General features: G+C 42.6%; 1 protein-coding gene across 2 annotated transcripts; it reads right to left on the reverse strand.

Moving 5' to 3' along the window:
• Positions 1-1,714: 1,714 nt before the first annotated feature.
• Positions 1,715-6,092, reverse strand: LOC109781690 (protein trichome birefringence-like 12). 2 transcript variants are annotated; one of them, XR_012186773.1, is made up of 4 exons: positions 4,840-6,092; positions 2,959-3,089; positions 2,359-2,608; positions 1,715-2,276 (listed from the first exon to the last, which is right to left on the reverse strand). XR_012186773.1 is itself a non-coding variant. In XM_020340286.4 (3 exons), exons 1-3 carry the CDS (start codon positions 3,126-3,128, stop codon positions 1,989-1,991), a joined length of 708 nt encoding a protein of 235 aa, XP_020195875.4. In that variant the 5' UTR covers positions 3,129-3,220; the 3' UTR covers positions 1,928-1,988. The 2 variants fall into 2 exon arrangements, 1 of the variants encoding a protein (XP_020195875.4); XM_020340286.4 differs by lacking the exon at positions 4,840-6,092 and having other exon boundaries at positions 1,928-2,276; positions 2,959-3,220.
• Between the last annotated feature and the right edge of the window lie 4,761 nt (positions 6,093-10,853).

Below are 10,853 nucleotides of genomic sequence, written 5' to 3' on the forward strand. Positions count from 1 at the left end.
TTGACAAAAGTTTTTGGCGCTTGCGAAATTTCAGCGTGAACCGACATTTGTAGAAGCCGTGGCAAAAAATAACAATCACTGCTGTTGTAAATGACATTTTTGGAGCATCGATTTTGTTTTTTTAGCCATGGCTTCTACAAATGTCATTTCACGATGAAATTTTGCAAGCTTTGGAAACTTTTGTCAGTGTTTGTTAGTAAAAAATTCAGAATATTTTGAATTTTTTTTATTGTTCATCCAAGCTCATATGAGCTCGGACTTAGAAACTTCATGTCCAAAACTGAAACGCTAGTCTCAGGAAATCTAAGTCAGCTTTGATAAAAGAAACCACACCATTCGCCGAGGTTGACTTAGTGTTGAAAACCCTCCGGTTCTTCTCATTCGAAATGTGCCATGCAAAGTAGGCAGCAGCAGCGGCCTGCCCTTTGGTGCTCTGGGAGCAAACACTCCACCATTGAGTGACATTCGAAAAAAAAAGCAGTACAAACACCCACAGAAAATAAAAAAGTTACCCATCAAATATAGGAAAATCTGGCCTGTTGGGTGCCAATCCACTCGATCCTATGCTTCACCGTACTGACTCAAATCATGCAAGTGAGATCAACTATTTAGATATATAGGATATGAGTTTGGACTTTGAACTGAACTTTGGCAGCACATATGTAGGTTCTAATAACCCAATTGAAGAAAATCTTTGATTATGGGAGAATTATGGGAGAAAATCTCTTTTTTTAGGGACGATATTGATGACATTTACTGCAATTGATCTCGGAACAACATTAATTGCACAAATTATATTTGTAAAAATATTCCTTAATTGTTTTTTACCCCTTCAATTTTATCAACCCATGCCCAATTGTGAATATGGTGGGCGTGGTGAAGTACTATGTTCATGCAGCAAATGGGAAGCAACTTCCCCTTGGACGACAACCTTATTCTTGACACAGGACCTTGCTGTGATGAGAAGCTGAGCCCAAGCCCGCACCACATCCTTTGAGTGAAGAAATGAGGGCGCAAATATTTGCAACCGATGCAATAACCACAACCATAAGATTCCCAAACAGCCAACTTTAGACAACATCCGTGTACCGACATGGGAGAGTCAGTTAGTGGGAGACGTCGAGGCAAACTCCTCAAAGATACTATCAAATTGGACAAATGTTGCACGCACATGATTACTAATGTTGTGTAAAATGACTACGAATATTGTGCTCATTCTTACTGGGCTTTGAACATAGCCCACGTACAGACTATTCATGACAAGTTTCCATTGTGTGGGTAAAACTTGTGAAATTATTTGGCATGATAAATGCCTGCCAAACAATATATTTAGTTTGTTTCAACAGATTCACGAGTTTTCGTGTACCTCAGACGGGGAGCGCCATCATTATAACTTATGATTTGTCGATTTTAATTCTTGACCTTCCTTTCTGAAGCATATTATGAATCAGTTAAACAGATGAAGTAAAAATCTAAATTAATGCAGAGTGCCTAAAATGTGAAATATAAGAGCAAACAATGCGCGGTACATAAACTTGGCAGGCGAGAGCACTTTTGTAACATGCTTTCACTGCTGTAAATTTGGACTGTGTGTGCTGCTCTTGAAAGCCAAGTTTGCAGTGTTGAAAACACGTTGTGGGAATTGATTTGGTGTTCTCACATGCCAAGTCTGTGTACCACGGGTGTAAGAACAAAATCTTGGCGGTACGATAAATTTTGGGAAGCGACAGCGCTTTATATTAATGATGAATGAAGTATACAAGAGATTATCATGAAATAGTATTCAAAAATAGAAAGGAAAACCCCAAAATTGGTATGACAAAGTCAGCTCGCCCTCCGGTGAATGATCTCATCTCTCCCTAACTTAGCTTTAGGATGAACATCTGGGTTCATGTTGTTCCAATTACCAAGCTCAGCATGCCCTTGGTAACAACAGAACATCCACGGGGCAGTCATGATCATAATCCGAGCTTCGATGTGACGCGGCATCAACCTTTGCCCTGCTTGAAGTAGAACAAGATCCTTGCCGCCAAGATGTCGACCCACGTGTCCGCTACGCCGGGCAGGCACCAGTGCATGCAGTCCTGCCCCCAGACAGCCGCCTCATCCTTCTTCTCGAGCCAGACAGCCGGATGGGCGTCGGCGCGGAACTCGCTCATGTAGGTCAGGTTGAGCAGCTGGATGTCCGTCTCGACTAGCGCTTCCTGGAGCAATGAGTTCACCAGTCTCGCGTCTTTGTTCACTCCCCCAAACCTCGGATCGAACCAGGAATCGAGCTGCACAGGATTTTAGGGGGGTCATGAAACGAAATTTTGTGGAAAACGTCAGATCATGAAAAGCTTGGCCCTCGAATGGTACCTCATGTTGTTGTAGGAGCCTGTTAGACACGCAGCTGCCGTTGTGATTCCATTCACCTCCATCAAAGTGCCTGGGTGACTGTGTGCGCCACAGCTTCAGGGTTTTACCTGGGACCTCCCTTTTGATGTAGGAGCCCATACTTTTGAGGGCTACCTTCAGCCCATCAAAGATGCTGAGTGGAGGCTCAATTGGTTTTCCTCCTCGGTAGAAAACAAGGGGGATCTTTTTTGGGAATTTATACGAACCCCACCTGATAGAGAGACAATCAATGACCAAACTGCAAATATAGCTTTCACATGATAAAGTAAATGTAGTTCAGTACACATCACTAGGCACTTTTTAACTCAGGGTTATTATGTCACATAATAAATAACATTTCAAGACTGAAATGAAGCTCTTTCTACACACAAACGGCTCAGTCTCCAAGTGTCTCCAACATAGAGAATATGCAGTGTTAAAATTCGATACAAACAAAACTCATGAGCAATCTCAGTAGCCCTTGAACGAAATTAAAGAAACAAAATTTCACCCTATGCTACCTGCACATAAAAGAGGGGAAGAAAATAACAAAAGCATAGAGTAAATAACTTAACCACTTACCAGTGTCCAGTGTTGAAAATGAGCACGTCATAAAACTTGGTGATATTTATCCAATCGTCAGCAGGAATGTCGACATCAACTCTGTAAGTTCCCTTTATTCCGTCCTTCCGAGGTTCAGAATTCTCTACAGGCTGCCACCTTCGTATAATCGTATCATTAGTTATCGCCATGTGAGTTTTATGGAAGTATAATAAAAGTATAAAAGTAAGGATACACTTCTGTTGTGTCTAAAAGCACAAATGCATGCAGTATTGCAGTTGAAATGTCAGATGCTATCTGCTTAAGTCTAACAAGTATGAGCTTCTAAATTATCGGCATCAACATCCACATTATTGAAGTTTATACATCAGGAAAGTGACGAAACTGTTCGTGCATCTTTAACATATGGATATATAAAATAACACACGCAATCAAAGTAGGACGAAATGATAAAATGTACTTAGAAATCATGAAAGCTAACCATGTGCCAGACAATAAAAATGCTTGGATGTTTCTATAGGTAGATCTCAGTTTCTTCATCAAAATGTAGAAATGGCAAAAAAGGTATTCTTACTCATTAATATACTTCTGTGTCCAGAAACTATTTTCGTGGGTGTAGATCTCAGAGAAAAAACAAAACAAAACAAAAGCATGTGTTGCAACCTAAAAGAAAAACGAAAGCAATAGCGCCAGAATTCACTGCTCAGCAGACAACACTACAGAATTGTACTCAACCACTGCAGAGATTAACAATGCAGCGTCACAACACCATTTGCTACGGAATAATTCCTGATTTCACAGAGAGTGGAACCAACATTTCAGTTAAGTTTCAGTCCTTTGCCCACCAATGATCATGATTCATGAAGCCAGGCACAGATCATCCAAACCAAAATAACTAAAAGTGCAACTCATCCAGATTTCTAGAGGGTAAAAAATATGAAAGTGGTTTTTGTACAACCACCCTTGGTGCACCCACGTGAGAAAACATACCAAAACATTTGAAAAATCTGAAACTTTGTGAGAATGATCATCAACAAATGTTAGAGAGGCTTGCAAATATTCGTGGTCAAATGACATCTGAGGAGCTCTATACAAAAGACAAAATTACTCAAAATGTACGTGCACTGTTTGACCAAAATTTTGTAATTTTGTTTTCTTACAGTTCTCCTCGGATGTCATTTGACCACCAAACTTTGCAAGCCTCTCTAACATTTTTTGATAATCATTTTCACAAAATTTCAGATTTTTTCGAAATGTTTTGGTATGTTTTTTTGCGTGGGTACACCAAGGTGGGGTTCAGCCACTACTTTCCCAAAAAATATGCATCTCCCGAATTATTTCCTGAGAATATCCCAAAACTACATATAGTTTACTCATGCTTCGACATCTCACATTACAGTAACCGCCCGTGATTAACCGAGGATCCTCTATTTTACATACATATCACAAACAGTTAAACCAAGAAAATTGAATTCCTATAAGCAGCTATGGACACCAAATAATTCTATGGTCGTGGTTAGCTCTCATCTTGATGAGAATTAACTATTATGTCTTTTTTAGGTGACCCTAGCATATGTTTTTAGTTTTTTTCTCTTGTTGTTTCACTTTTATTTTATTTTCTCATCTTATTTTTTCTTTCTTGATATTTATATTTTATTTAAAAAAACATAAATGTAGTTACGCGTAGCCTGCTGCTTGCAGCTGCAATTTTGATGGCAGGTGGACATGCAGTTGTGTGCAACTGCAGCTGCGCCCGATCGGTGGACATGCAGTTGCATGACTAACATGCCCAATGCATATTTGCGTGTGGCCGGTGAACATGCACTTGCGCACAAATCCATGGAGGCATGGACGTGAAATTGTATAGGAGCAGCAGTTAGCAGACACGGTAGTAGGACTCACGTGTACTTGGCGAGGAGCACGGCGCGGTGGTACCCGACGACGACGTCCACTCGGGGGAAGTGGCCGCCCAGCCACGCGCCGCGCCGCTTCCACTTCCGCACGCCGGCGTCGCCCGACCGGAGCGCGCAGAGCAGCGCGATGGCCATGTTCTCCGACAGCGAGTCCCCCACGAACCCGATCCGGCGCCCCCTGGCCGCCGCGAGGAAAGCGGCGGGGTCGACCCTCGGGACGACGGCGCCGGAGCCGCAGCGGGAGGGGGCCCAGGAGAACGCGGCGACCGGGGGACGGCCGTTGCGGAGGCAGTTCCAGGAGCTGCGGTGGAAGGGGCAGGACTGGTTGTAGAGTGCAGGCGGCGAGGGAGACGGGGTCCGGACCCAGCGTCCGGCGGTGGCGTCGGCGGGGGCGGCGCCGCAGGGGATGTTGGGGTGCGGCAGGGGCAGGGGTGGGGAGGAAGGGAAGAAGAGGAGAAGGATAATGAGAGCTAATGGGAGGAGGAGGAGCAGCAGAGGCAGGCGGAGGGCCGTCTCCGGCCAGCGATCCCCCGGCAGCCAGGCGGATGAGAAGGGCAGAGCTTTCACGAGAGAAGTATCCATTGCCAGACGCATGGGGGAGAAGGAATTTGTTTCATTTTATACATCCTTAGATTTTGTTTTTCTTGACATGAGTTAATCGATTTTGATATGGTTCAATAGTAGCTTCCTTTTCTTTTTGCGTAAGGTTTTAATAGCTTTCCATAGAATTTATGTGAGGTTTTAATAGCTTTCTTTTCTTTTTGCGTAAGGTTTTAAGTGCTTTCCATAGAAGATTTGTAAGGTTTTAATAACTTTAATAGGTTTTAATTAATAGCCTTATTATCTCTAACTTGAGAGATCCAAACCGGCACAATTTCCATTCTGTAATGTTATGTGTTAGTTCTGGGCCATAGTTCACCTCAGTTCAGTTTAGTTGATCTCTTTTGCTTCATGCATTATATATTACAGTGATTTTAATCTAGTGATACAGCTCATAGTTCACTTCAATTCAATTTAGTTAATCTCACAATGCTTTCTACTAGCTGTTTACTGATAGGCTCACAGATTGACGACATCATTGATCTGCTCTCAAAATTCAGTTTAATTCTGCGCCACAGTTTAATTCAGTTTAATAGTTGATTGGTCTCTTTTCCACCTGCATAATATTATCATGATTTCCAATCCATTGATATGCTCACACATGGACAACATCCATGATTTGCTCCCAAATTATTTTTATCCTTTTTTTTCCAAAATATTGGCAGGAGCACTGCTCTTTATATGGCCAGTGATAGGCGCCGGTCAGCCGACCCAAATTTGGGCGGTCACCGCGCGTGCGTCCGATTTGGCAGCATCCAACTGTTCGATCCCTCTCGGTTATCTCTCCCAAACAAAACAGAATACATGGCAGCCGCCCGTCCCCGGTCGCAGCGCGCATTCCTGCCCTGCCCGTTTTGACTTGCCGTCAACGTTTGCTGCTGATACTCGCCGCCGGCGCTCGCCATGTTGCAGCAAAAAAATAACGTCGAAGCAGCAGTTTTTTGTCCTGCTCCCATGTTGCATCCATGGTAGCGCCGCGGGGTCGCCTGCCACGAGAACTGCTTCACCAACCTCTGTTGCAGCATCGCCGGAGACGATGTGTGTGCTCGCAACCCCCAACCTCTGGTTCCAGCAAAAACATATGACGGTAGAAGCATTTTTGGTCTCTTGGTTCCAACATCCTTGTAGGTTCCAGCTTTTTAATTAATTAATCCGGTTCTAGCTTTCAACTTCTTCTGTAGCAGCTCTATGCTCAGCCGGTTGCAGCATATGGCACTATCGGTTGCAGCTCGTCTACCGCCGGTATTTTGCGGTGCCGCCCTTGACAGTTTGCCGTCGGTGTTGGTCACGACTTCACCTAACATCGGTTCCAGCATTGCTGATGGGAGGTTGAAGCTTTTTCCGGCAATGGTTCCAGCCTCGCCGCTAATTCTAGCAAAAAAAAAGGAGAGGCAACAATGTCGTCCCACGGTTGCCATGGTCACCACCGATGAAGAAAGCTGGTTCCAGCAAATGAAGACACCGGTCCTAGCAATTGCGACGGCTGGTTGCAGCATCTCGTGGCGCTTTATATTGGCAGAAAAGAGAGAGTTTAAATTCCTCACTACCTTGTGTTAAAAAAAATACCACACTACCTCAGGTGCACAACTGAAGAACATCAGCTAGCCCAGATCATCAGCGAGTATTCTCCTCGCAATTTGACAAGCATCTTAAATAGAGAACCTTGATTTACACCCATTTGAATCTGAGTTCTAGATTCTTCACAAATACAAATTCAGTTTCTACATCTGATACTTCACTCCAGGCTCCTGCTGCTCAGCTATTGGCTGCCTCCTCCAGCGTGTTGTGCTCAATCAAACATTGAACTGCAGGCCACGTCGCGCTCCAGGCTATGTGTGTTGGTCACCCTTCACTAGGATGATGACTTCTTAACAAGGAAGATGGTTCTTAGATTGTGATGTTTGCGCAAGAGAAATTTCTGTTTAACATGAGGGTGAGTTCGCCAATAAAAAAAGGAGATTGAGGGCAGTATGGTGCTGAGGAAAGTTATTCTTTTATCTTTGATATGGAATGTGATTTACAATGTTTTGGATGGCTGGTGATGTTTACAGACTGTTGCTAGATTAATAAAGAACCCCAAAAAAATCCTGCATCCATGAAAAACTCAATTTTGGGCAAGATAATTGTAATTCTTTTGTTGAGCATACACCTACACAGACATGTGTGTGCTCAAATGAATTGTATTTGTTTGGTGCCATCTCTCGCTGCACATGAAGCTCAACTGAATCGTATTATGTCATGTACCATCAAGAAGTTGAGCTAATGCAATTTTTAATAGCAATGCCTGTTGTGCAGTGATCATTTTGTATTTAATAGTCAGTCTTAAAAATGATCATCTCATGTTGTGTATCACCTGATATGCATGTATGTATCGGAGTGGACCACAAAATGGAATACCTTGTTGAAATCCATTTTCACCAGCCTATTCAGATGCGAGTGAGTATTGTCGGATAAGCTTAATGTTGATAGAGGTAAATACACCAGAGGTGCCTAAACTTGTCCGGCACGGTCATTTTAGTGCCTAAACTTGTAAAATGTCAAAAACTGGTGCCACAACTTGTCCATTTGGTTCATATACGGTGCCTCGCTCGTACGCCGCCGTATTTGCTTGTCGCGTGGCCTGACAGCTGGCGTGTGGCCCACGAGTCAGTGGGTGGGAGTGTAGGAAGAGTTGAGTCGGACGAGACCAGCGGTTATTTTCCAGAAAACCCCCGGAGCTTTTATTAATTATCGCAAAAAAGTCTCTCCAACCGCGGGAACTGATTGCCTGCTATATTTGCGCCTATATTTGTCTCTGCGTTCTCACGATCAATCCGAGGCGAAGGTGGCAGAGGTGGTGCGGCACGGCGATCGGCGGCGGATGCGATGGATGACCCTCGCCGTCGTCTTCCAGGCGAAGCAGCTCCTACGTATGGTAAGTCACACCCTTCCAGTTTTCTCTTCATCCCGATTCTCTATTCTTCGTCCATGCGTATGCGTCGGGTAGGGTTTGCCTGCTCTTTTGCCTTGCTTGATCTTCATCTTTCTTCCATGGTATGCGTGATGTGTATGTGGACTGTTGCGGATCAGATATGGGTGCATTGATCCTGATTTTCGCTAGGATTTAATTGGGGTTTTTGAAAGTAGGCGTCTTTCTTGTCAGCAGTTGCTCATGCTTATGTGCGCAACAAATTAGGCTACAATATTTCTGATCTATGATTATTTGTCTTGTTGGTCATTGGTCACTGCACCTCAGATTTGTAGATTGTTCGAACTAATTTTTTCAGAAGATTTGTAACTGAATTTTGTCTTCAGTTATCGTACAGTAAACTGAATTTTGGTGACACCTGATGTACACTTAAACTGAATTTTGGTGATAGGTTATCTACTGAATGTGTGCACTGCACAAAACTGAACATATGTGCTTAGTTTGTGCTATGCAGTACAGATGTACTGAATGTGTGCAGTTGTATGTAAAGTAGTGAATAATTAAGTGTTTATTAAACCAAATAATTATCTGTTTAGTAAACTAAATATATGGATGTTGACATGTTGTGTACTGAATAGGTAACTAATTCTTTTGTACATAAGTGAAATCTGTGCTGAATATATGTGCAGCATAGTTATCTGAATATTTGTTCTATTTTAATAATGCAGGGCTATTTGATGGTCTGTTCACAGTTGAAATCCATCACAAGGGATTTTTTTGTGGATCTGGTAGCGACATGAAGTATATAGATCATGAAGTGGACTGGTTTGACTACTGTCAGAGTGATACTTGGTCTAATTTATGGATAGATGATTTCCTTCTCCAACTGGGCCATGACAGAGCAAACTCCAAGATGGATGTGCATTGGTGCCAACCCGATAAATCTTTTTGTGATGGGCTTCACCTGATGTCATGTGATGCAGATATAGTGCTCATGATTGCTGCAACAGTAGAACACAAGAACTTGGTCCTGCTGGTAGACCATGGTGACACTCTGCAGTTACTAAACAATGATGATGATGTGTTGCTGCATGGACTGAATGAACCAACTAAAGTAATAACTCAAGTTAAGTCTGGAAAGGGCAAAGAAAATGTTTTCTGGTCTGAAATACCAGAAAGTGCAGGAGATATTAGTTATATCAGAGCAAAGAGTTTCATCCCATTTGGTGAAGGTTGTAGTTCTGGTGTTGGTAATGAAGAATTAGAGGCTGAATTTGACAACTGCGAGAATGGTGACAGTACAAGCTCTGAAGATGATGATGATTTACATCAGAACACAGAAGAAATTGTAACAGACGAGGACTTCTACGAGAGTGATTATGAAGTAGCAGATGGTAATGACGACCTATTTGATAGTAATGTAGATAAAGATGTTGATGATCATAGAGAGAAGGAGATTTTGCCTGATTATGAAGGAGAACTTCCTGAAGATGTCCTAGATGATAGTCACTTGGAACTTTCAAAAGAAGAGAAAGATAAGCTCAAGTATAGGTTCAGCACATTCAATCCATGCACTGATCTTAATGCTCCTGCTTTCAAAGTTGGCATGGTATTTGGTGACATGAAAGAGCTCAGGCTTGCACTGGTTTCCTATAGTGTGAGAAACAGAGTGAAGGTGAAGAAAACAAGGAATACGGCCACTAAATTAGAAGCTATTTGCAAGCCTGGATGTACTTGGTATTTGAAGGCAGGCAAAGATAACAGGAGTAGTAGCATTCAGATCAAGAAATATCTTGATAATCACACATGTACCAAAGCTTGGGACCTTAAAGCTCTCACTGCCCCATTTCTGACTGCAAAATTCAGAGGTGAATTCAGAGATAATGAGAAAATGCCTTTGAGGAAGTTTTCAGAGAAGGTGCAGACAGAATATAACATGATTGCTAAGAGAAGTAAGCTAGGAAGGGCAAGAAGAGCGGCAGTTAGGTCGATCAGAGGAGAGGATGATGACCAATACAAGATGTTGTGGGATTATGGCCAAGAGCTTAGAAGGACTAACCCAGGAAGCAAGTTTTTCTTGTGCACAAAGGAGGTTTTTGACAATAAAACTAAAGAGACAAAAAATCACTTTTCAACACTATATTAGTCATATGATGCGTGTAAGAGAGGGTTCCTTAAGGCTTGTAGACCAATAATTTTCCTTGATGGCTGCCACATTAAAACTAGGTACAAAGGAAATTTGCTTACAGCAGTTGGTGTCGATCCCAATGACTGCATATTCCCCATTGCATTTGGTCTTTGTGAAGTAGAATCGACAAGTAGTTGGGAGTGGTTCTTGGCTTCATTGAAGGATGACCTGAACATTTCCAACTCATCATCTTACACACTAATGAGTGACAAGCAAAAGGTAAGCATTGTTATCTATATAATTTGGTTCTGATATTGTGATTGCAGAAGTTGGTCTAAGTTGACATGAATTTTGTAGGGTTTGATTG

The sequence above is a fragment of the Aegilops tauschii genome, chromosome 6 (assembly GCF_002575655.3).
Source record: "Aegilops tauschii subsp. strangulata cultivar AL8/78 chromosome 6, Aet v6.0, whole genome shotgun sequence".
Taxonomy (NCBI): domain Eukaryota; kingdom Viridiplantae; phylum Streptophyta; class Magnoliopsida; order Poales; family Poaceae; genus Aegilops; species Aegilops tauschii.

Coding starts and splice junctions, on each gene's coding strand:
- LOC109781690 (XM_020340286.4), bottom strand. CDS start 3,128: ATGGCGATAACTAATGATACGATTATACGAAGGTGGCAGCCTGTAGAG. Junction 2,609..2,958: donor ATTTTCAACACTGGACACTG/GTAAGTGGTTAA, acceptor TCTCTCTATCAG/GTGGGGTTCGTATAAATTCC. Junction 2,277..2,358: donor GGCTCCTACAACAACATGAG/GTACCATTCGAG, acceptor AATCCTGTGCAG/CTCGATTCCTGGTTCGATCC.